Here is a 27,457-nt window from a genome sequence, read left to right on the forward strand (position 1 = left end):
ACACAATTCATTTATCTCCAGGTATCTGCCCGTTGATAAAGTATCGCATAGCTCTATTTATTTATTTTTAACAGGGAAGGTAGCTCTAAATTTTAATATTCCAAATCTTTAATATAGGCACCTGTTAGAAATATGTAGGATGCCACCGACAATCACCTAAAAAAAAAAAAAAAAGCTAGTTGCCTTGCTAACCCCTAGAAACCTACCTCCATAAAACGAATCTTCAACCCAATTTTACCTTCTCCCTCAACCCATCCTCATACACTTATTACCCCTTTTGTATCATTTGCCCCCTTGCTTTTAGGATTATAAACTCACAAGCAGGTCCTCCTAAACATTGTGACTAAAATACAAATTGTTGCCATTATTAATCTCTATACCTGCTTCTGGTCAGTGATTCAAAGCATACTGAAACCAGTCAAAGACAACTGCCATTTTCATTACAATGATAGGGGTACTTTTATTAAAGACTGTACTAATAAACATTTTATATATACATACACTCATTTAAAAAACAAGCAACTGAAAAACTGTCTCAAGATAAAATATTGAAGTGTGTGAAAGAACGTATCATGTTTTTGCTTAAAGGGGCACCTCAAAAGAGGATTACCACAGTGGTCACTATCTAACCTGGGTCTTTAAAGCAGAGGTTCACCCTCAAACTGAACTTTCCATCTATCAATTCTGCAGCCTTAATAAATGCCTTTTTTTTCTAGATCTGTACCCTTACCTGTATTCAGCCTCACTTCCTCCCTGCGGTGAGTGGGCGTGTCGCTCCTCCCCCCCCCCCCCCCCGACGACTCGAGGCGTAATGGGAGCTGTGCGCAAGGTCTCCTGGGAGTGTCATGTAGAGTACAACGGGGCGTGTATTCTAACTGACGTCACCCGTTGTCATGGTAAGGATTGTAATCAGGAAGTGTTGACAGCGAGGCTCACGCTGCTCACCGTCAACACAGTGCATGCGCGAGATCCTGCGGTGCATGATGGGGTCATCGCATCACGGAATCCAGAAAGTGTTTGCTTGTGGGCTTCACAATGCCCACAAGCAAGATGGAAAAGCCCAGGACTATTTTTTATAAGTTATCCTTTTGGACGAAAACGGAACCGACGAACGTACGAGCGGCTATCAAGTGAGTAGTACCGTGCTAGCTATATTACAAAGCATTGCAGATTTAAAAAAAAAAAAAAAAAAAAATGCAGAACCCGTGGAACCTCCGCTTTAATACTGCAAATATCTTCCCTGCTTCTAATCTGAACAGGACATCTCCGGCTGTAAAGTAGAACTACCTGATCTGCTGGCTTTGCGGCAAACTATTTTCAATTTAACAGGTGCTAGCAAATATGTCCACTTCATAATAAGGCCAGGGAAGATATTTGCACTATTAAAGACCCAGGTTAGATAGTGACCACCGTGGTAATCTCATCTTTCATTTTTTTGAGGTGACCCCTTTAGAACATGATACATTCCACACACTTTCAAAACTGTAATTTGTGATCTATTAAAAGTTAGGTTTTAAACACCAGTTGGCTTAGGTGGGACACACACCCTCATGTTGTAGCATAAATAGTATTGCCAGAAGTTGGTCAATATAAAAATTAAGGCATTGTTTAGTTCCAAGAAATTTTGTAGCAAAGAAATTTAATTTTTTTTCTCATGCAACAAAGTGCCACAAAAAGCCTAGGGGTCAACGGGTTCAAATATGTTAATTAAGGCTTCAAAAGATGCCTTTTGATTAAAAAGAAGCCCAACATTTGCCGTCACAAAACATTTAAATTATAGCCCCATAAAGTTTGTGACTAAAACAATTGCAGTCTTGCAGTTCTGCATTAGAGAATTACAGTACTGAAACAAAATAATTTGCAGGACAGCCAAGCAAATGGCATTTGTAAAAATGGGCACAACATTAGCACCAATATTTCTCCAAGCACAGGTCTCCTTGTTGATTCTTCAAGGAAAAAAAGGATACTAACTGAAAATACATTGAGTCCATCCACAGTATACTTGTAGTAATATACATTAATGGCATGATAGCAACAGAGAATGACTTCGGCATGATGGCTATCTTCTACCTAGAAATTAGAAAAGATATGCATCACAAAAGCAGTTGCAGCCGTGACAATCTAGTCAATGGTTAAAAAAAAAAAAAAAAAAAAGTGTATGGGTACCTAAAAGTGCAAATGAGGTGTCCTAGTGACATTAACCTCAAGACTGTCCTGGGCATGCTATACACCAGGGATATGCAATTAGCGGACCTCCAGATGTTGCAAAACTACAAATCCCATCATGCCTCTGGGTGTCATGCTAGTGGCTGTCAGAGCCTTGCTATGCCTCATGGGATTTGTAGTTCTGCAACAGCTGGAGGTCCGCTAATTGCATATCCCAGCTATACACCATGCCAGCTGTAATTTGAACTCCAGCTTGTAGGCAGATGCAGTCTGCTGTTTGCACTGCAGGTGGCATGCAACTTCAAACGGAAAGGCAGAGGGAAAGAAAGTAATGAGGAACATTTCCAGAGTCACTGAAGAAGTGATTTGATTTTGGCCGCCCATGTGAGTGGTGGTCATCTTGGGTGTGGCAGAATCTATTTAAGACCCTGGTCAATGGGTTTGGCATGCATTTGCGTGTGGGTAGTGTATGGAGAAGTTACCCATCAGTCAGGGACAGCATTAGCGGGGAAAGGTTCCAGATGAGAAAAAGCTTAGGGCTCACAATCCTACAGACATCTTCACGTTTGCGTACGGCATGGTCAGACCGCATTCTGCCCCCCCTAGACCGATGCTGTCAATTTGGCTGATACCTGCTCTGCTACATGCTGTTGGAATGTACGAGTGCTCCTGGTTGTAGCCTCTTCCCATTGGGTTTGTTGTGAACCAAGTTCTATGAATTGCACCTGGACTGTGTGTTATCACCGCTGCACCCACCCACAAGCTCTAGAATAGCATAGAAACTAGGGCTGCACGATTCTGGTCAAAATGAGAATCAGGATTCTTTTGCTTAGACTAAAGATCAAGATTCTCAAAAAAATTATGCCAGAACCCCCCCCCCCCCCCCCCCCCCCCAAAGAAAAATATGAATATTAAAAAAAAAAAAACAGACCAGTGATATGTCTATAATGTTAAAGATCATATAACTATGAAAAAAGCAGAATTCTGCTTTTTTCATAGGAGTTATATGGTCTTTAATATTATAGACATATCACTGGTCTCTTTTTTATATACATCAGAAGCAGTACTGCCAGCAACCATTGGGTGGCACACAGTGCCATCTTAAGAGCATTATAGGCCCCCGGGCAATACAGTGCACTGGGGCCCTGTCTACACAATCACGCACGAGAATTTACTGACAAAAATCATGAAATTTACTGGCAGAACCACATTTTTTTACCGGCACTGCAAAAAGGTACCTAAAATTACAGTTTTACAAATTTCCTCATTGACATGAAGGTTAGGTTACTATAACCCAGCCTGCTCAGAGTTTCCTCTTACATCAGAGTCTGCAAGATTCCCCCTTACAGTGAAAGGGAACTCTTATGTAAAGGGGAACGCTGCAGATCATGATGTAAGGGGGAACTCTGATGTGGAGGGGGGCTCTGGTGACCAGAGACCACCTTATATCAGAGTCCACTGCTTTCTCTTTACATCAGAGTTCCCACTTACATCAGGGTCCTCAGACTGGGTTCCTCCTTGCACTGTAAGGGGGAATCCTGCAGACTCTGATGTAAAGGGGAACACCAGGAACTCTGATGTGTGGGGCACTCTGGTGACCAGAGACCACCTTCCGTAGAGTAAATACACTAAGGTGAAGGGGGGGGGGGGGTGTCACTAATATTTTTGTATTCATTCCCCCCTTACATCAGCAACCACCCGCCCCTTAGACTGGCTTGGTGGCGCTATCACTGACCTCCTCTCAGGTGCACCATGCAAGGCTCAGTCAGATGGCTCCATCTTGGCTGCTCTGGTTTTATCCTACAGTCTCCTCATGTGTGACTTCTCCCATGACCCCCATCCTGGCGGCGCTCCCACTCGACTCCTCTCCAGACTCTTCCTCAGAGACTGTAGACACGATACAGTTCTACAGTTCTGACCCGCCGCTCTCCACCATTTTTTACTGGGGTCCCTGGGCAGCCAATGGGGCCCCCCAGGCAAGTGGGGCCCCCGGGCAACTTCCCAGCGTGCCCAATGGAAAAGACAGCCCTGGTGGCACATGGATACACACAGTTGTACAGAACTGCGAGAAGGATTAATACATCAGAAGCAGTACCGCCGGCAACCATTGGGTGGCGCATTGGATACAAACTACTGTTGTACAGAACCGAGACTTGAAGCTCAGGAATCTATCCAGCGGCGCAGGCTGCTGACGTCAGTTTTGATATCGGCGGCATTTGCATTCCACGCTGGTTTATGTGGAACCAGCGGTGAAAAACAGAAGAATCGCGCGTCATCCCGCGGGGCGAATCGAAATCGCGATTAATCGTGCAGCTCTAATAGAAACCTGAGGAGATCAGGAGACTACAAAACAGGTCTTGCATGGATCTTTGAATATACACATACTGTGCATCAGAAAGGGTGGTACTTGCCAATACTATAACAGGAAATGTAATATTCAATCCATTTTTGTATGCATCATTTTAGGTCTAGTTTTCCAGTTCTGCAAGGAATTACTCCTAAATCATAAGTGAGAAAGTTCAAAAGATTTCCTAAAATTATACCCCAATTAGATTTCCAATAGTGCCATATAATGGCTCTTAAGTGACACACAAAATCGGATTTTCTGTGGACTAAACTGTAGGCCGACACCCTTTGGGCAACTTCTGCTAATGTTGCGTTATGGTGAGCATTGCTTCCGAGCATGCGTGCTTGTACTTTGGAGTTTTGTCCGGACGGACTTGTTCACACATGATCGGAAAATCCGACAACAGACTGTTCATGGAAAATTTTAAAGCCTGCCATCCAACATTTGTCTGCAGAAAATCCGACAATTGTCCTAAGGAGCATACAAAAACTGTAGGATTTTCCACCAACCGCCTGTCATCACAAAATTCTGTTGGATAATTGGATCGTGTGTATGAGGCTTTAGAGAGCACCAAGAACAGCTGGGGGGGGTGGATTCCTTTGTATGGCCACCAAAACATTCCTGGTTAAGATAGCGTAGGGAAGGATTAGCATTCTTGCCAAGTTTTTACTGCATATCGAGGCTCCATTATTTCCTCTCATCTTGCAGCAATGATGATTTTTGATTGTATTCTGTGCAGTGACCTATACTTTGCGTACTCCTGAGCCCTGCACCTTGTGTATTAGGTTCAGATACTTTGGTATGTGTGTGCCATGTATAGGCTCAGTTTTTTTTCATTTAACCAAGGCCCTTTAAGCCCCTTCCACTGTTGGTTCAATCGGCGAAAAACCACTGTATTTTAGTTATTTGTGTATGTGGGTTTTGAAAAAGAAAAAAAAAAAAAAAACACACACACAACTGACCCCAGGTGCCAGATATGCCAAGCACACCACTAGGCTTCGTACCTTTCTTGTCCATCGGATGTGTACGTGTTCTGGAGGCATTAACAAAACCTTAGATAGAATCCGGGCATTCATCTTGGAGATTGGGATGAAGATGACTAGAAGCCAAGAGATTAAGCATGCCAACCCATGGACTACTGCAAGCAATGGAAATCCTACCAAGAGCCACACATAAGTGCTGATTCGCCACTACAAAAAACAAAACACATTTCACACACTCAATTTTAAAACAGTCGTAACAATGTACATTTGATCACAAGCCCCTTATTACCTACGTGAATATTTGACCTAGACCGCTTCCACCGATTTCTAGATTGTATGGGTGATACTCATACCTGCGAGACTCTTAAGCCTCGTACACACACGATCGGATTTTCCGCAGACAAAGCATAGGACTTTTGCCTGAAGGGCGTTGGCCAGGAATTTGTGTTACAAACCGCACGCAATTTTTGGCCAACAAACATGAAACGACGCGTTTTTCAGCTTTTTAGCGCCACTCTTTGGGCACCTTCTGCTAATGTGTTCGTTTTTTTTAGACTGACTTGTGTACGCACGATCGGAAAATCCAACAGACCGTTGTTTGCGGAAAATTTTGAAGCCTGCCATCCAAAATTTGTCTGTGGAAAATCCGACAATTTTCAGATGGAGCATACAAAAACTGTAGGATTTTCCGCCAACAGCCTGTCATCACACAATTCCCACTGGAAAATCTGAACGTGTGTACGAGGCTTTAGGCTAAATTCACACAGGGCTTTTGTCTTCTACAGAGTCCTGCCACCATAATTGACAGGTGCGAGCGGCTACCTGCAACAGCCAAGCCAGTATGCTTCAATAACAGGTTGGTGGCCATTCTCACAGCTAGCATTTACCTGCAGTGATCGTAGCTGCAGAGGAGGGAAAATAAGTATTTGATCTCCTGCTGATTTTGCATGTTTGCCCACGGACAAAGAAATAAGTCTAATGTTAATGGTAGGTTTATTTTAACAGACAGAACAAAAATATCCAACACACACACACACACACACACACACACACACACACACAGTTAAAGCGATTTGCATTTTAATGAGTGAAATTAGTATTTGACCCCTTCGCAAAACAGGACTTCGTATTGGTAGCAAAGCAAGCACAGAGGTCAGATGTTTCTTGTAGTTGGCCACCAGGTTTGCACACATACTTACGCAAGATTTGACGGTACATGGCCCTGTCCATCCATTTGATGCATTGAAGTTGTCCTGTCCCCTTAGCAGAACCCCCACCCTTCAAAGCACAACGTTTCCACCTCCATGTTTGTTGGCCATGATGGTGTTCTTGGGGTCATAGGCAGCATTCCTCCTCTTCCAAACATGGCGAGTTGAGGCAAAAGAGCTTGATTTGTCTCATCTGACCACAACACTTTCACACAGTTCTCCTCTGAATCATTCAGATGTTCATTAGCAAACGCACACATGTGCTTTCTTGAGCAGGGGAACTTTGCGGGTGCGGCAGGATTTCAGTCCTCCACAGCGTAGTTGTATTGTTACCAATTGTTTACTTGGCGACTATGGTCCCAACTGCCCGGAGATCACGGACAAGATTCTTCCATGTAGTTCTGGGCCGATTCCTCACCGTTCTCATGATCATCGAAACTCCACGAGGTGAGATCTTGCATGGAGCCCCAGACAAGGGAGATTGGCAGTTATTTTGTGTTTGTTCCATTTGCAAATAATGGATTTAATTTGTACAATAAAGACATTGTTTTAAGGAGTGCGGCAGTCCAGGATCTTCTTCTATCCAATTCACCAAGATTCTTGAAGCCCATTTGAGCCTTGTGTAGGTCTACAATCTCGTCCCTGACATCCTTGGACAGCTCTTTGCCATGGAGGAGAGATTGGAATCTGATGGATTTCTTTTGTGGACAGGTGTTTTCTATACAGGTAACAAGCAGAGATTAGGAACATACGCTTTAACTGCGTGCTCCTAATCTCAGCTCGTTACATGTAGAGAAGAGACCTGGGAGCCAGAAATCTAGCCGATTAATAGGGTATCAAATACTTATTTCACTCATTAAAATACATTTTTTTTTTAAATGTGTTTTTCAGGATATTTTTGTTATTCTCTTACTGTTAAAATAAACCTACCATTAAAATTATAGACTGATCATTTGTCAGTGGGCAAATGTACAAAATCAGCAGGGGAGAAAATGTTGCCTTTTCACTGTAGATCCACACAAAGTGCTTCCAGCAGTGATCACCACAGGTATTCACTAGCTGCGAGAACAAATGAGTGTCTGCGGCTGTAAAAGCAGCTGCAGCTATCCTCTTACACCCATCAAAAACAGGGGCAGGAATCACTAGATTCCTGCCTATGCACGATGGCAAAGTGGCGGTGCAAATGTAGCCTTATACAACTGCGTAAGGCTTCCTGTAAACGGGACGCTTTTACAACCTCTCCTGAACAATGTAACTTGACAGATGGCAACTGACGTTTAAAATGTCCATTTTGCCACGTAAAAAAAACAAACAAACATTTTAATAGCCAAAAATGAAAAACGCGTGTATACGAAACAAGGCTAAATGAGAGTTAGAAGAGTTTGGCGCTTGAAATGCCTGTAAACTCAGCTTCTGAACCCCTTTTTTTGCATTCCAAAAAATGCCTCTAAACTCAACTGTGGGTATAGAATTGGGTATATGGGATTGTATGATTTTTTTATTTTATGGTTGAACTGAATGGACTTTTCTCAACCCAACTATGTAACTGCCTAGAAACTACTGTAAACGACCCCATGTACATGTACTGATAAGATAACAGAGGAGAGTTCAGAAGCAGTTGAAAAAAAAACCTCACAACTGCTCCTACACGTCCGTTTACCAGCAGCAATGTACATGAGGCAGCTTTTTGCCCACAATGCCTAATATGTACTCATCCATGCGAGGCTGCTGGAATGTCAAGATGCAGGTTCTCTTATGTAGCGCCTGTGTACTTTCAGTCCAGGTACCATCTTAAATTAGAGGGGGTTGAGAGAGTTAGTTTACTCTCATCCAGCTAATTTATGTAAATTAGGCCTCTACTCTAGCTGGGCTATACTGCCAGTTCATTTTGTGTTCCAGAGATACTTTTCCATCTCTGGGCGACAGGTGGCAGCAGTGGAGTTGAGTGGAGTTCAGTCTGAAGCGCCTCTTGCCAGCAGCCAATCAGAGGAGTTTCTCCCTCGCAGGGCATGCTGGGGGAGGGTACTTCTAGGGCAGACGCCCTCTTGTAGAGAGTTCTGTTCCTGGTTCCGGGTGCAGCACCCACCTTCAGGGTGTGCGCACATCATGGGCCCCGGCGATATGGCCTACCAGGCCGGGTGCACGTGCTACACGGAGTTCTCGGCCCTCATAGCCCGGAGCAACTGAAGCTATGGAGGGGACCCAGTGATCGACTGGGTCCCCACATTCTGAGAGGAAGATCTTAAGCGAGTTGTGCTCAGTCTGAGGTGAGCCCGGAGGCAGGCGATCCAACAGGGCCTAGACAATCCATCGGGGTCACTGGACACTGGGAAGTTGTACGTTGCAACTTGTCAGTCAGTGACCCAAAACTAAGAAAAGCTACCTGAGGGAGATTCAGGCAAATTTGCATTTATTGAGAAGGATTCGCTCTATCATCTACGTTCCAGAGCACGGGCCTGTGGCAGAGGTTCCACTCCTATTTCTATTTGAGCCAAGTCTGTGGCAGAGACTTGTTCCTTCTCAAGGTTCGAGTGATACTCTGGCTGCCAGGTCGGTGTGAGAGGCCAGTCCAGGTACACTATACCCACTTCCGGCTGGAATGGCGACGAAGGGTTAGAGTCCCATTGGAAGCAGGATTGTTTCCACCATCCATAGGCCTGAATCTGCAAGTTATCCTTTCACCAACCTATCTATCTACCTCCAGTTGATTGTTTGCCGTGTTGGGCAAGAATAAAAGACACCCTGCTGTTTGGACATTCCGTCATTGCTCTTGTCATCATCTTATCATCACCCCTAGACACATCACAGAGGTAACCTAACACGCTGTCCCAATCTAACCAGCGGCTCCTGTGGGGGTAGCGCTAAACATATCATCTGCAATGGAAAAAAAGAAAAGATTGTTGCGCAGACCCAGCATATAGTGCAAAAGAAAAAAATAAATAAATACAAGCCGCGTCTTAAGTGTGCCATACAGCACAAACAAGCATAATACAAAAAGGGAAGTCGCGCTAGTTAAAAAATAAAAAATAAAATATAAATGGTGAAAAACCAGTGACTAATTAAACCAAATAATTAAATATATGGTGATAAGCACCATTAATGAAGAAGTGCAATTTATATATAGCCACTAATTGACACAAATGTATCTAAATTAATAACACACGTTAACAGTCCAAGTGAGCCAAAAGGTTAAAGTAGTCCACAGGTGTGTGATGAAAAGGAATCTTCCGACTAACAGTGATATCAACCACGCTGTGTTTAGACCAACAGGAGACCTCCACCACAGATAATACTGACTCTTACCAGAATTCAGTAAAAATTAGGCATGAAATCAAATCCAGCAGCAACATACAGGATAATCTTCAACCAGCAGTATCCATGAATTGATTTTCACCAATAAAATCCAGGCTCCATAGATGTAAAGGAGACACCAAGAGAGGAATATAGTGTAATACTGCGCTGGTTTATTGTAGCATAAAAAAAGCCAAATGCTTACTTACATTTCCAAAGAAAGAATAGGCATCAAGCGGACATAAAATTGGATACAAGATAAAAAACAACACAGCCGGCCGGACTGTGTGTAGGCGTGCGTCCGGATATCCGGATCCTTACACCTGGTAAACGCGGCAACGTCAGAGCGTCTCCTCCCGACGTTTCGTCACAATGGGGACGTGTTCACGGGGTAAGGAGACGCCCCAACTTGCCGCACATATATCAGATACAGGGGAGAAGCCAACCAGGGAGCAGGTCTAATCACGATCGCTGATCCTCCATTTTGACTCCTGGAAACCCGCAGCTCCTGCTATTGCAGACCGCTGCCGAAGTAAGGGAAAAAATATATATACACAATAATACCTCCCTCCCAAAGGCAAAAAGGAAAAAGAATTACTTTTAAAACCTTCCATTAGGACTCACAGTCTTAGACACCGGAGGTCCAAGGGAAGTGAACCAATGTGAAAAAGGAAATGTGTAGTCCTCATATGACTGTAGTCAACGGACAATGCTGCTAGCATATTGATCCCCGTCATACCGGACTCCTATAACCAAATCAAAATTATGGAGATACGATCACCAGAGTCTGCCCCTGGTCGTCTATATCCCCTATACACATAAAACAACCTATAAAATTACATGTAAAATTACTGCAGTAAGTAATCCAGCTAAATAAAATCAGCAAAAATGTGTAACAAGAACAGAATTAGCTGTCTATGTTTAACTATATAAATGCCTTAAAAGTTTATAAATGACATAAAAATGTATCACATAAATTAATGGGACATACATAATTTACGATACCACATTGACACGGATATTTAAGAGTCTCTCGTTTACAGAAAAAAGAGGATTCATTATGCTATATCAATATTAAAGGACTAGTGAATATATCCGTAGAAAAAACACGACTTTCATATTTAGAAATCTCACCATAACGGAAATATACATGGACAAATCTCAATCTCATAAACTTGAAGACTATGAGTTATCCAAAAAACAATTCAAGTCTACCTCGATATTTAAGCCGTGAGGCGAATAACATTTGATCTTATGTGTCCAGGACATCTCGGTCCTAGATATAGATCTAACCAAGTCACTCCCCCTCCAATGGGCGGTGAACTTGTCAATCCCCAAGAATATAGTGTCCTTGGGATTACGTGCATGGGCAGGGAGGTAATGCTTTGATACGGAATGTTCCGTGAACCCGCTCCTAATGTTCGCGATGTGCTCATTAAGTCGCACATGTAGCGGGCGTTTAGTCCTTCCCACATATTGTAAACCGCACGGACATATTAATAAGTAAATAACTCCAAAAGTAGAGCACGTGATGAAGGGCTTAATCGAAAATCTTCTGCCATTGCTACTGGAGCTAAATTCCACTGTCCTTTTCTTAGTGCGGTTATTTAAGCTACAGCTCTGACAACGGCCACATTTATAGAAACCTGTTAAACCTGCCAAGAACATCGAGGGTACTTTCGGGGGATTCATTATGTTGCCAGCCACCTTGTCTCTTAAGGAAGGCAGACCCCTAAAGACCATCTGCGGCCTATCTGGTAGTAGACCTCCTAAAATGTTATCACTTTTGAGGATGTGCCAATGTTTAGACATTATATGCTTAATCCCCCCGTGTTGACAGGAAAAATCTGTGATAAAAGGGCATTTAAATTTATCAGACTTGTTACGAGGCTTATCCTCGAGTAAAAGGCCCCTGTCTAATTGTGTCACATGTTCCAGAGCACTGGACAAATCGTCCGACTTGTACCCCTTTGCTAAAAAGCGATGTGTTAACACATCTGCCTGTTGGGCAAACGATGTCTGTTTGGTGCAGTTCCTCTTAATGCGTAAATATTGGCTCTTTGGAATGGAGTCAAGCCAGGGAGCATAATGGCAGCTATCCCTAGAAATATACGCATTTCTGTCTGTTGACTTGAAATGGGTTATTGTCTGAAAGTTCTCACCCTCCACCGAGATCACCAAATCCAGAAAGTTGACTTGCACCTGGCTAGCCTCATAGCTCAGCGAGATGCCCCGATCATTTGCATTTAGAGCAGTTTTTTATCTTGTATCCAATTTTATGTCCGCTTGATGCCTATTCTTTCTTTGGAAATGTAAGTAAGCATTTGGCTTTTTTTATGCTACAATAAACCAGCGCAGTATTACACTATATTCCTCTCTTGGTGTCTCCTTTACATCTATGGAGCCTGGATTTTATTGGTGAAAATCAATTCATGGATACTGCTGGTTGAAGATTATCCTGTATGTTGCTGCTGGATTTGATTTCATGCCTAATTTTTACTGAATTCTGGTAAGAGTCAGTATTATCTGTGGTGGAGGTCTCCTGTTGGTCTAAACACAGCGTGGTTGATATCACTGTTAGTCGGAAGATTCCTTTTCATCACACACCTGTGGACTACTTTAACCTTTTGGCTCACTTGGACTGTTAACGTGTGTTATTAATTTAGATACATTTGTGTCAATTAGTGGCTATATATAAATTGCACTTCTTCATTAATGGTGCTTATCACCATATATTTAATTATTTGGTTTAATTAGTCACTGGTTTTTCACCATTTATATTTTATTTTTTATTTTTTAACTAGCGCGACTTCCCTTTTTGTATTATGCTTGTTTGTGCTGTATGGCACACTTAAGACGCGGCTTGTATTTATTTATTTTTTTCTTTTGCACTATATGCTGGGTCTGCGCAACAATCTTTTCTTTTTTCCATTTGCTGTTTATACATTTGTTGCAGCGACCCTAGAATATTTGGTATTCTGTGAGCACTAATTATTTTAGAATTTTTTCTTTCCTTTTTGGTGTTCACACTTTAAATAGTTTTTGTTATGGACTTTTTTGACCTTCGTGCCAAAAGAGTAGTCAATACTGATGGTGTATTTGAAGTCTTCAAAGAGGGGGATGGGGATTTAGGTGGCCTCTTTATGAGGCTCAAAAATCTCACAGTGTCAGAACTGCATACCCAATGGGATATCGCCTTTTTGGAGACTTACATCAAACAACAGATGGTTCCCAGGAGCCTCAGATGGGAGATACAGCCCCAGAAAGGTGATACAGACCTTGTGGGGTGGTTCAAATATTTTAATGAAGCAGGTCTTAGTCTTTTGCAGTTTTTAGGCGAACGTAAAGCTACTAAACTGAAGAGATTAGATGCAGAAATTATTCTTATAAAGGATAAATTGGTTCCCTTTATGGCCAGTTCAGAGTATGGTGAAAGGTCTCAAACCCTTCTAAAAATTCTGGAAAAAGAAGAGAGGGAACAAAAAATTAAAAAAAAGAAAAAATTCAATAGAGATCTGGTTGACTATCAGGGCAATGTGGTTTTCGACTGGCAAAAAAAACTGCTAGCGGAAGCCAATGCCCTGAATAATCCCCAGATGGAGGTATCATCACAACCTACCTCAAGTCAAACTGAGGTTATGTACTCTCTTCCTCCACCATCCCATGCCCTCAAGGGACCTCAAAATTATTCCGTAAAGGGAGGTACCCCAAAGGGCCATAAGAAACCTAAGAAGTTCTCTGCTGCATTAGCTGCTAATAGGGGTAGAGGTGCTTTTTCTCAAAGAGCACGCCCGATTCCCACGACTTGCCCACCCACTTACCAGTGGGGCTCTGTCTATCCATCTGGTACCCCTACATTAAGGGAAAGAGGCACTCAGGGACCACCACCCTCTTTTGCCCCCCAGTATAATACTGGCTACCAGCATCAATTTGGAGGCCATAGAGGTAGTCAAGCCTATGGAGGACAATATTTGGGCCCTCCTCCAACTTCAGGAATTCAGGAGATAGTTCACTATGCTGAAAGCTTACAACCAGAGTTTAACATACTAACCCATAACCCTTTTCTTCCCCTGGAAGATACACTGGACTTGGGGGAAGGTGCGTATGGCCCTCCCCAGGGACAGAATGGATCCATCCAATCTGGGACTTATGAACTCGGATATGGAGGGTCTAATGTTCCTAATGTGAACAATGGCCTTAATCGCCCACAATGGGGTTTTCCCCGGGCAAATCAAGGTACCAAAAGAACTGCAGAAAGAAAAGAGGAACCAGAGGGGGGAGGAACAGGAAGCCCAAAGAGGTCGAGACTGTGAAGGGGGAAGGCATCTTCAATCTGAGCTCCCATACCCTAAGTCCCTCAGAGATAACAGTTCTGGACAAAGGACTTAAATATGTCCCCCCCGCCAATATTAACAAATTTAAGGTATATATGGATATACACAAATACATTAGAAAGCTCAATATCCAAAGATATTGTGCTTCTAATCCTTTTAATCAATCAGCATTGTCCACCTCGAATATAATACATTCAGGACTGTCTAATGCTTCTGTTTGGAACCCTCCGGGTCATCTTCCAGCTGCTCTCAAGGTATTTAGAGATCTTACCTTGAGAGACCTTGATGATATGAAAGTGAAGCAGGTTCGATGCAAACAGGACATCCAAAAGGGGATAGAATCCCTGTGCCACAATAAAAATGTGGTTATTCGCCCGGCGGATAAGGGTGGTGGAATTGTGGTCCTTAACAAAACCGACTACATGCAGGAAATGCAGCGGATTCTAGGAGATGAGGAAACTTACGTTCCACTTCTCCTCGATCCGGGCAACAAATATAAGAAAATTCTGACAAGATTAGTGAATAGAGGCTTCCGGAGCAAGATTCTTAATGAAAAAGAAAGAGACTTTTTGGTCCCTAAAGCTCCGAGAACGCCGATCATATATTACTTGCCGAAGGTACATAAGAGTCTTACTTGCCCCCCGGGACGTCCCATTATAAGTGGGATAGATTCGGTCACGTCCCGGGTGGGCAAATACATAGACTTCTTTCTCCAACCTTTGGTGAAAATGATACCATCATTTATCAAAGACACCAAAGAGGTGATTAATATTTTATCGGGGATCAAACCACCTCCAGGCGTGTGGCTAGTAACATGTGATGTTGCTTCATTGTATACGATAATACCACACGACCTAGGTTTACACGCAGTTTCACACTATTTAAATAAGGATAGTAAGTTGGAGAAAACACAGATATCATTTATCATGGAACTCCTGGAATTTGCGGCAACGCATAATTTTTTCTGGCATGATGGCAAATTCTATAAACAAAATCGCGGTGTAGCGATGGGGGCTAAATACGCTCCGAGTCTTGCCAATCTCTTCATGGCACTATGGGAGGAGGATGTCGTCTGTGTCCCATCCAGGCCACAGATATCATTGTGGGCCAGGTATATTGACGACATCCTCCTCCTGTGGAATGGCACTGAGGATGACTTGACCCATTTCATGACTGCTCTAAATGCAAATGATCGGGGCATCTCGCTGAGCTATGAGGCTAGCCAGGTGCAAGTCAACTTTCTGGATTTGGTGATCTCGGTGGAGGGTGAGAACTTTCAGACAATAACCCATTTCAAGTCAACAGACAGAAATGCGTATATTTCTAGGGATAGCTGCCATTATGCTCCCTGGCTTGACTCCATTCCAAAGAGCCAATATTTACGCATTAAGAGGAACTGCACCAAACAGACATCGTTTGCCCAACAGGCAGATGTGTTAACACATCGCTTTTTAGCAAAGGGGTACAAGTCGGACGATTTGTCCAGTGCTCTGGAACATGTGACACAATTAGACAGGGGCCTTTTACTCGAGGATAAGCCTCGTAACAAGTCTGATAAATTTAAATGCCCTTTTATCACAGATTTTTCCTGTCAACACGGGGGGATTAAGCATATAATGTCTAAACATTGGCACATCCTCAAAAGTGATAACATTTTAGGAGGTCTACTACCAGATAGGCCGCAGATGGTCTTTAGGGGTCTGCCTTCCTTAAGAGACAAGGTGGCTGGCAACATAATGAATCCCCCGAAAGTACCCTCGATGTTCTTGGCAGGTTTAACAGGTTTCTATAAATGTGGCCGTTGTCAGAGCTGTAGCTTAAATAACCGCACTAAGAAAAGGACAGTGGAATTTAGCTCCAGTAGCAATGGCAGAAGATTTTCGATTAAGCCCTTCATCACGTGCTCTACTTTTGGAGTTATTTACTTATTAATATGTCCGTGCGGTTTACAATATGTGGGAAGGACTAAACGCCCGCTACATGTGCGACTTAATGAGCACATCGCGAACATTAGGAGCGGGTTCACGGAACATTCCGTATCAAAGCATTACCTCACTGCCCATGCACGTAATCCCAAGGACACTATATTCTTGGGGATTGACAAGTTCACCGCCCATTGGAGGGGGAGTGACTTGGTTAGATCTATATCTAGGACCGAGATGTCCTGGATACATAAGATCAAATGTTATTCGCCTCACGGCTTAAATATCGAGGTAGACTTGAATTGTTTTTTGGATAACTCATAGTCTTCAAGTTTATGAGATTGAGATTTGTCCATGTATATTTCCGTTATGGTGAGATTTCTAAATATGAAAGTCGTGTTTTTTCTACGGATATATTCACTAGTCCTTTAATATTGATATAGCATAATGAATCCTCTTTTTTCTGTAAACGAGAGACTCTTAAATATCCGTGTCAATGTGGTATCGTAAATTATGTATGTCCCATTAATTTATGTGATACATTTTTATGTCATTTATAAACTTTTAAGGCATTTATATAGTTAAACATAGACAGCTAATTCTGTTCTTGTTACACATTTTTGCTGATTTTATTTAGCTGGATTACTTACTGCAGTAATTTTACATGTAATTTTATAGGTTGTTTTATGTGTATAGGGGATATAGACGACCAGGGGCAGACTCTGGTGATCGTATCTCCATAATTTTGATTTGGTTATAGGAGTCCGGTATGACAGGGATCAATATGCTAGCAGCATTGTCCGTTGACTACAGTCATATGAGGACTACACATTTCCTTTTTCACATTGGTTCACTTCCCTTGGACCTCCGGTGTCTAAGACTGTGAGTCCTAATGGAAGGTTTTAAAAGTAATTCTTTTTCCTTTTTGCCTTTGGGAGGGAGGTATTATTGTGTATATATATTTTTTCCCTTACTTCGGCAGCGGTCTGCAATAGCAGGAGCTGCGGGTTTCCAGGAGTCAAAATGGAGGATCAGCGATCGTGATTAGACCTGCTCCCTGGTTGGCTCCTCCCCTGTATCTGATATATGTGCGGCAAGTTGGGGCGTCTCCTTACCCCGTGAACACGTCCCCATTGTGACGAAACGTCGGGAGGAGACGCTCTGACGTTGCTGCGTTTACCAGGTGTAAGGATCCGGATATCCGGACGCACGCCTACACACAGTCCGGCCGGCTGTGTTGTTTTTTATCTTGTATCCAATTTTATGTCCGCTTGATGCCTATTCTTTCTTTGGAAATGTAAGTAAGCATTTGGCTTTTTTTATGCTACAATAAACCAGCGCAGTATTACACTATATTCCTCTCTTGGTGTCTCCTTTACATCTATGGAGCCTGGATTTTATTGGTGAAAATCAATTCATGGATACTGCTGGTTGAAGATTATCCTGTATGTTGCTGCTGGATTTGATTTCATGCCTAATTTTTACTGAATTCTGGTAAGAGTCAGTATTATCTGTGGTGGAGGTCTCCTGTTGGTCTAAACACAGCGTGGTTGATATCACTGTTAGTCGGAAGATTCCTTTTCATCACACACCTGTGGACTACTTTAACCTTTTGGCTCACTTGGACTGTTAACGTGTGTTATTAATTTAGATACATTTGTGTCAATTAGTGGCTATATATAAATTGCACTTCTTCATTAATGGTGCTTATCACCATATATTTAATTATTTGGTTTAATTAGTCACTGGTTTTTCACCATTTATATTTTATTTTTTATTTTTTAACTAGCGCGACTTCCCTTTTTGTATTATATCATCTGCAATGGCTGTACAATGATCTCAAACAAAATCTCCATATTAGTATTCTGCCTGAACAAGTTAAGGATCTGTAATAAATTCTGTGAAAGGACAATAGGATTAAAAAGGATATTTTCTCAACAAAAGTGAAGTTTTACTTCATGTGCCTGTGGGAAAATAATCAAACAATTTCTACTACTATGATTACTTTTGTTTATCTTCTGTTGCTGACTTTATAATGGGCTCATGCAGTGGGTAAAAGCCTTTTTCTTCAATTGTTTTGCCATAAGGCCTCATTTAGACAGGCACTGGCATCCATACTGCTTAACGTAAGGAATTTGTTTTTGCACCTGCATCCACTCAGAGCTGCATGCAGGCATCTTCTGGACGTGTTGCATGTCAAAATCTCCATTCTGCTGCTGCATCCACTTACATAGGCAGCCTGATTGGAGAGTGCAGGCACAAAAACAGATGTCTTATTCATGCAGTACAGGTACAAGCCCCCCTATGAATGAGGCCTTATTCTAACCACATTGTATGTATAATATATAACTGGAAGCATTTAAAATATAAGTACAGAGGTGAAGGACAATGCTTTGCTCAAGGTGATCTTTGTAGAAATGGGGCAAATTAAAAGGCTTACTTACCCAGTAGCGGACCTCAAGACTCGGTACATCTGAATTGATCCTTTTACATTTCTCTAAGAGGGGAGTTTTCTCCAACTCATCCACCTCTGGTATAGCTTCACACTTTTCGAATCTCACACAGCATTTTCTGTTAGATGATATGCCACTCTAGGAAGATTCAAGAAAAAAAAAAATTATATACACAAACTACACTTTTAAGAGCAGTTTATTACAGTATATAGACCAGGGGTGTCCAATTTTTTTTCAAAGAGGGCCACATTTGATGAAGTGAACATGCTTGAGGGCCGACTATTTGTTCTGACATTCTTTGAACCATTAAAATTTGATCCAAGTGTGTTTGTGCGCGCACCAATACACTGCCCAACAAGAATTATCTTGCCTTTGTGGTGAAGAGATGAGCTTGGGCGTTTTATTTGGATATACTGTATATTTCTCTTTTGTGGCCCCAACAAATCCCGAGCGCTGCTCAGGACTAAGGGTGAGCTTGGGCGTGTTATTTGGATATACCGTATTTATCAGCGTATAACACGCACAGGCTTACCATTACCATGAATGCAGCCTCACCATTGCCATGAATGCAGCCTGATCGATGCCCATCTGCAGCCTCGGAGGGGACAGGAAGGGGGAGGGACAAGTGCCCGTAAGATTACAAACAAGAGAATTTCTTGTTTACTCGTGGCCTCTTTAATACAAAGTCCCGCCTCCTATGATAAACAGAACAGTAATCCAATGGCATCCAAGTAAATGGGACTTCCTATTACAGACGCTGCAGAGTAAATGGGAGATTCTCTTCATGTAATCCGACGGCGCACGTCCTGTCCCCTCTGAGGCCGCTCCGATTAATACGGTATATATCTTTTGTGGCCCCCAGGGCACATGTGAGGCTGCAATGGCTATATATCCAATCCCCAGGGGGGCCATATTAAATCAGCAGGGGGGCCGCAATTGGCCCCCGGGCCGGACTTTGGACATGCCTGATATAGACAAAAGTTATACAGAAACCCATCAAAATTATTGAATCAATATTCCTACCACTACATGCGTGTAAGCCAAGGAATAGTGGGTATAGTGCAGCAACACTTCACATATCAATGTACATATCTGCCAGCACACCAAAAAGGTGTGTTAATAAATATGTATATTGTCTTCAAAATTATGTTGAGGCGTTGCCAGTGAAAGGCACAGTAGGGGCCCCTTTTACATTAGCAGACAATATGTCCATATTTCCCCCATCCGTTTACAGATGAATACGGACATACATGCATCCCTGAGGGATAGCGGGTGTCAGCGGATTAAAATCCGCTGACACTTGATCTCATCGGTCCCCACTATGGTCCAATTCTGCAGACAGAGGAAAAATCCTATTTTTCCATCCGTCTGCAGAGCGGATTGGGTGAACACGGACAGACCGTTCGTGTTCATCCGATCCCCCCCCATAGGGGAGAGCAGAGATCTGACAGGGCGGTCCCTGCACAGGGACCACCCTGTCATCTGCTGGCTCAGCTGGGATCAACGGAGCATTCCCTGCTGAGCAAGCAGATGAGACATGTACGGATCCTCACGAGATCCGTACACGTGAAAGGGGGCTTTACTGCCAACGCATTGACTATTTAGACAATCGTGTAGGTTCAACCTATTGCCAATAGTCTGGGGAAGGCCCATTTCTATTCAAGCTTTCTGCACAGACCTGACCTCAAGCCTAATGAATATTTTTCAGATTTGACACACCGATGGCAAGCTAGGTCTTGTTTAAACATTACTGTACATGACCTTCCATATATTCTTTGGGCTGAATGAGCATAAAATTCCCCCAGACACATTCCAAAGTCTTGTAAAAAGCCCTCCCTAGAGGCAGTTACAGACAAAGGAAGTTACTGCCCAGTGTTCTGGGTAAACCATTTACTGTTTAATACCAACTGCAAGCTCTGGAAAAAGCCAATATAGCTGAATCTCTGCCAGAATCAAAACCACCACTAGATGAGTCTAGTTAAACTACCAAGGACCCTGTTCACACTGGGGTGGTTTTCATGCGCTTTAGCGCGGGATACAGCCTCTGCTAAGCACCTGACACCCGCCTCCCATTCATTCCAGTGTGACTTTTCAAACTCAAGCAGCGAGTCTGCGGGACGTTCCGAAAAGTCCTGTAAGCAGCATCTTTGGGCTGGGTTGGGAGCGCTGTATTTAGCGATCCCAAAAAGCCCCAGCAATGGAATGAATAGGCGGCACTTTCAAAGTGCCTGAAAAGCGATTTGAAATTGATGCAAAACGAGGAGTTTTTAACAATTTTTGGGGTTAAAAGCACCCCGCTAGCAATGAGCAGCGCTTTACCACAAACGGACCAGTGTGACAGTGGGGGTCTTACTCCTATTATACGTATTTAAAACATACGTTTAATGTATAAATCTAGGAAATCAAAAATCAGTGGTGGACATTTAAAACATTTGGATTCAAGACTGATGTGCATTCACATTAGGCAGTCAAGTTTAACCTTGTACGTAGCATTCAATTACAATGAGTTGTTTCAATTATTTAGGAAATGCAACTTGCATATGGCAATCACAAAGCATAAAATAAATCAAGATTGAATGTATCACTAAGTAGCCAGGCACAATTATAGGCATCAAGGTCCAACACTGCCCAGGGACCATGGTACAGGCTTACCGCCAGGATCACTTTTCCAAACGGCCAAATAAAGAATCCTGCAAGCCTCCAACAAAGCACACCTGCATACAAAGCAAAATGAACTGTCAAACTCTGCAGAACCATAAAATGCTTTACGGTTTCAGATGAAAATGTTCTCTACTGTAACAGTGTACCGCTAGAAATAAGATATCTAGTAGGCCGTGTGGTGTAATGCTCTTTCTTGAATTACATATTCTGCCCCTAGAGTATACTGGGTATGAATTTTATTTTAAAAACCCTTCCATTAGATGGGATTTATCTCACATCCCTTTCTTAAATAGGGGAAAGAAATGTTAATTTTTAATTTTTTCCAATTCTTTATTTTAATGTTTTTTTTTTCACAAAGATAATACATTTTTATAAATAAACCATCTTATGCATGCAATCTACTCATTTTGCTCTTACACACTTAATTTCTCCTATTTCTACTTTACCTTTAAACTTATGTTATTTTAATTCTATCCTTAATTCTAGGGTTGTCCCGATACCGATACTAGTATCGGTATCGATACCGAGTATTTGCGCTAGTACTTGTACTCGCGCAAATACTCCCGATGCCTGATAGAACACTTTCTCTCCCCCCCAAGTGCGGGTGGAAAAGGGGTGGAGTGTGGGTGGAGTGCGGGTGGAGAGGGGGTGGAGAAGGGAGCAGAGCAGTCCTCGTATGGGGGAGAGGAGAGCTGCTGCCGCCTTAGACAAAGCAAAGTCAATCCCCCCCCCTCCCGACATCTAGTTACTATGCGCTGGGGTTACACAACAGCTGTCATTTGCATTTGAATAGCTGTGTGTTTCCCCGCTGCGCCGTCATGTATAGCCCCTTCCCCTTGCACTTTGATACGACGGGTGACCTGTCCATTAAAGTTTCTGGGCAAGGGGGAGGGGCTATACATGACAGTGCGGCGGGGAAACACACAGCTATGCAAATGAGAGCTGTTGTGTAACCCCAGCGCATAGTAACTAGATGTCGGCAGCGGCGGGGGGGATTGACTTGGCTTTGTCTTAGGGGACACAAGGCTGCATTAGGGACATGGCTGAATTTAGGGACACAAGGCTGCATTAGGGACATCGCTGCATTTAGGGGACACAAGGCTGCATTTGGGGGACACAAGGCTGCATTTAAAAAAAAAGTATCGGTATTCGGTATCGGCGAGTACATGAAAGTATCGGTACTTGTACTCGGTCCTAAAAAAGTGGTATCGGGACAACCCTACTTAATTCTATCCTTGCGATTTTACTATCTCTCTAGCCCTTCCGCTACGTACTACCCTCAAGATAGAAATAAACCGAAAGTGTCGGTTTAATCTTAGGATAGTTTAAAAAAAAAAAAAAAAAAAATTGATTTTTCTCCCCTCTCCTTGCCCTTCCCCCTCTCTCTCATTCCTTAGATCTTCCTTAGAAAATTTTAAGTTCTTGTTAATCAGACCTTGCATGAATCTCCTTTGTCACACAAAGCTTTACTGCAACTGCCATCTCCAAAACTGATATGACCACAAATCTCTACGCATTTATAGGATAATATAAACCTATCATACATTTTTAGTCACTGGAGTAATATACCTTCATTTGAGCACCCACATTATAATCTACAGTTAATCTTTAACCAATTACAGGCAGTCTCCGGGTTACATACAAGACAGGGTGTGTAGATGGTTGAATTTGTATGCAAGTCGGAACAGGTACATTTTTTTTTTTTTTTTTTAATTTCAATAGATTTTTATTGATATTCATCAAAAGGGTTACAGTCATGACAAATCGGTAAACATAACATAAGCCCCATGAGACAAATGAAACCAAAGTGAGGTTACAATAAAATGTAGTAAATAACCATCTCTTCCGGGTGGAGCGGGCAGAAATTGGGGAAGTCTTGCCTAGCTAACTCGCTAGGGTACCGAAGAGGACTTAAGTGCCTCTATGGTTAGTACTTGACACCCGAGGGGCCGGACCTAATAAAGAAAGATCCGGGACCCAACCCTCGACACCCCAACTGGGAACCAACTGTGTCAAGCGAAGGGCCCCGAGCCTTTATCCCCCACCCACACCTCTCACTAGTATGGGGAAGGAACAAAAAAAAACCTCTAGGGAAAGTAGCAAACAAATATTCCCCCGGAAGAGACCAAACAAAAAGAGCATTGAAACTCTAGGGCTATGACCCTTAAAGAGTTGTGCAATCAAATAGTGAATAATACCAAGTATAATAAGGAAAGCAAAAGAGGTAAAGAAGAAAGGACAGAGGAAAAGGAAATAGAGGTAAGGGGGTCAAGGGGAAGAGAGCAGTTGAATGCCTAAAACCAGTTGAGATCACAATCCGGCCTAATCAGGTAAAGGTGTAAGAGGAATACCAACATAGTCAGCCCAAGGTGTCCAAATCTCACGGAAAACAGGTACATTTTAAGTGCCAAAAAAGTCCAGCCCAAAAACGGTTTTAAGCTTTTTGGATATCATAGGGAAGGGTTAACACCCCTGTAACATTTGTTTTGCTGTCTGCGCCTCCGTTTAGAAGATTTCACCTCACTTTCTGTCCCTGTGAAAATTTGGGGTTTTTGTTGGAACAAGGATTGTTGATAAAGCTTCAGTGGAGACACTCCCCCCCCCCCCCCCCCCCCCATGATAACTCTTACAGGAGTGAATTTCCCTTCCTAGAGGTAGATTTCTTCTCACTTCCAGTTGTCACCTTCTGTAAGTAGGAGTCGTTCGTAAATCGGATGTTTATAACCCAGGGACTGCCTGTATTTTCTTTAAAACCTCTTAGAATTGGGGAGGCAGCCACATTTAAAATTCAGACAATTGTAACTAAATGAAACCTACCATATGAGTATCCTAGTATAGAGAGAAACATAAGGACAGATACCAGGAAGTAAAACAGAGCAATCCACCATCCAAAGAGAAGCACATAAAGTATGTTGCCAATGCTCACTTGCGAGGCTGTGGAGAAATTTAAAAAAAAAAAAAAAAAAGGGGGGGGAGGGAACAGAACTGTTTTATTATTGAATACATTTTTCACTGCCCAAACATGAACACATAAAACACATTTTAAAAAGCAAGCCGTGACTGACAGCCTGACCTAACCTTTGGCATGTGCCCTATGGTAAAATAACTGGGTCTTGGAGGCACACTGGAGCTTTTTTTTTGCATAGATTCTACACCAGAGAGCATTTTATAGGCTAAACACTTTATATGGCACCAATGCCCATACAAAAAGGGTTACTTTAAATAGCGCTTGGGATAAACTTAATTCACTCTGCTGTAAAGCGGTATGAACCAGGAACCAATTTTACACTTCTAAAGTTAACCGACTGGTCATAAGGAGTTTCAGCAGTCCCAATCATCAGTTAAGTTACAGACCACAGAATAGCTTTATAAAAGCAGGAATAGGAGAAGGATTTTGTACCTAACAGTTCTTTGGAAAAAAGTCAATGCCAGTCTCAGCCAATGAGGAGGCAGAGGCCCCCAGAGAAAACAACTGCTCTCATGCACATTGCTGGATTGAGATGGGGGGGCTGCTGCACAGTTTTTGTTACCTTCATGCATAGAATGCATGAGCAGAAAAAGCCTTGGGCCTTTAAAACTACAGTAACTGCCCACGAGAATGTGTTTCCAGCACGATCGCATCGCGCTAGTTCTCCACGACAGGGTACTGTACATGTAGCGCTGGCTGCAATGGAAAAAACACATTACAGCGAGTGCGAGAAAAAACGGGGATCAGACTTAGATTCCCACCAATTCCAGGCACTGTGTTTGGTATGAACCATGAGGGGGGAACTCCACGCCAAATTTTAAATAAAAAACTGGCATGGGTTCCCCTTCAGGAGCATGGGACACACACACACACACACACACACACACACACATCCCAGAAGACTGCAGGACCAGTCACAAAGCGCATTGCGACTGGCGCATGTGCAGTAGGAAACTAGCTGTGAAGCAGTCGGGCTTCACTGCCAGTTTCCCTCACCCAAGCCTATGCCGCCGCCTGTACCCAAAGTTGATTGAAGAATCGGCTAGGGTGCCGACATCGCTGAACAGACAAATGTCCTTATATTAAAAGTCAGCAGCTACAGTATTTGTAGCTGTTGCCTTAATTTTTGTTTTGCCCAGACTGGAGCTCCTCTTTAAGGAGGTTCTAACACAGGGTTCTCCAAACTATGACCCTCCAGTTCAGGAACCCAGTCATGTCTGCAAGTGTTAGTTTTACAATGCCTCATGGGACGTGTAGTTCTGCAATAGCTGGAGGGCTGTAGTTTGGAGATCCCTGGTCTAACCCTTCTCCATGGTTTGAAAAACAGCAAATAGGTTTTGTTTTGACTCCAGTGCCAAATTAAAAGACAATAACTGCATACAAGTTTGCAAGGTCTAGCAATGGCTTATTATCACATAACTTTGTAAAACACCACTGAATCTGGGAGCTACTATTACCCTAAACTAGTAGTCTCCACACTTTTTTTTTTTTTTTTTGAAAAAGGGGCAGTTTAGGACCCTTCAGATTTCAGGGGGCTGGACTGTGGACTGAGTAGAAATTGTACTGGACAGACTGACCTAAGCACATAGTGCATCTTTGGCATTAGGGGGAGGAATCCCCGCCCCATCATTGGCGTTAGTGGAAGGAATAGTGCCCCGTTGATGTCATAAAACAAATTATGTCCCTTTGTGTCAGTGGCAGGAAGAGTGCCCCAAGAATTGGATAAAAGCAAGCAAAGGGCCGCATCCAGTCCCTGGACCACAGTTTGGAGACCACTGCCCTAAACCATAGGAAACTGCAGCAATATAAATCGCTTACTTTTGATTCACTCCTCCTTTCCTGACATGCAAGACATTACCCAACCAAAATTAAAGAAAAAAAAAAAAGAACTAGACCAACTTACTGACTGTAGTTTTCACCACGTTCAGGTCAGAGTAGAGTTCTTTTACTATTTCAGATCGATCTTCCCAAGGGCGTTCCGTTATGTGGCTTTTCCATTTTTTAAAGCCAAACTGATTCATTTGATAAAAACAAAAAAAAATGTATTAAAAATGTTATGTTAAACTTCTTTTAAAATAATTCAGTGGGAATGGCTCACAGTAAAACAAAGCTGGTTACTCTGCCCATTAAGACAGAATATAAGAAACCTTGCTTTGGTTTTTAACATACTGTATTGCTGAAGATCACACCACAAAATGCCTGTTAAACGTCTTCACCTGGCCAATGTAAAAAGCCACATTGCATAGCGGAATAGCAGGAGACATGGCATAGCCATAAAGTCAGGCCACTGTAGCAGAGGGCCACAGAATAGACTTTTCAGTTTACAAAAAGGTAGCAGTAGCCATGTAGTGAAGTTTGCTCCAAGACTTTAAGAATTCCAGGCATTTATATTTTATACAGATATTGGTCCACCTTGTGCTTATGTATAACTTACCATGCCCCTGGAAACTGCAAGTCACTAAAGTAGACAACCATTTCAGTTAGCTCCACCTGCTTCTGGGTCCCATGCCGATTTGCTGCCTTGCAGATGTTGGTTGCTTGGCATGGATGCCTTTTAGAGAATATATTCTGAATAAATGCAAATAGTTTTGCCTTAGCGAGGTGGAGAGGCAAGTCAGGGGTTGCCACACACTCCACCTCGTCCAATAAAAGAAAGCTTTGCATTCATTCAGAAAATGCAAATCATTCTCTGAATGGTGCACCTGCAGAATGGCAGACCTCCTTCTGTTCAGAATGGAGCAGACCAGCCACTAAGCCCCCCATCTGGAAACAAGTAGATGTTTCTGGGAGTAGTGGTATCTACCTTGGCGATTTCCAGCTTCCGGGGGCATTGGCCCAGTGATGTATTATGGCCTCGGCTGACAAGACCAGCACTTGGGGGGGGGGGGGGGGAGAAAAGCCTTGGGGGGTCTGATTCCCCCCCACTAGCACATATCTTCTTCCCTCTCAAATCACTCCCCAGCACATATCCCCATACCACCCCCCCCCCCCCCCCCAAAATTAAAAGATGCCCTGTCCCCATCCCACCCTGTCCCCCATCCCATGAAAATGACAGGGCGGGTCTTAAGGAAGGGGTGTGTCATATATAAAGTAGGGGGTGCACGAGTTTCACCAGGCCTAGGGC

The 27,457-nt window shown here is 42.9% G+C and overlaps 1 protein-coding gene across 1 annotated transcript in view; it reads right to left on the bottom strand.

Moving 5' to 3' along the window:
- Positions 1-27,457, bottom strand: part of LOC120931631 (low affinity vacuolar monovalent cation/H(+) antiporter-like) — an 85,715-nt gene that overhangs the window by 37,950 nt on the left and 20,308 nt on the right. Inside the window, exons 4-9 of the mRNA XM_040343259.1 lie at positions 26,237-26,345; positions 24,183-24,299; positions 21,357-21,418; positions 18,696-18,842; positions 5,518-5,703; positions 1,968-2,070 (exon numbers count right to left, since the gene is read on the bottom strand). Coding sequence (XP_040199193.1) covers positions 1,968-2,070; positions 5,518-5,703; positions 18,696-18,842; positions 21,357-21,418; positions 24,183-24,299; positions 26,237-26,345 — 724 coding nt within the window. The remainder of the gene's footprint in view (positions 1-1,967; positions 2,071-5,517; positions 5,704-18,695; positions 18,843-21,356; positions 21,419-24,182; positions 24,300-26,236; positions 26,346-27,457) is intronic.

The sequence above is a fragment of the Rana temporaria genome, chromosome 3 (genome assembly GCF_905171775.1).
Source record: "Rana temporaria chromosome 3, aRanTem1.1, whole genome shotgun sequence".
Lineage (NCBI taxonomy): Eukaryota > Metazoa > Chordata > Amphibia > Anura > Ranidae > Rana > Rana temporaria.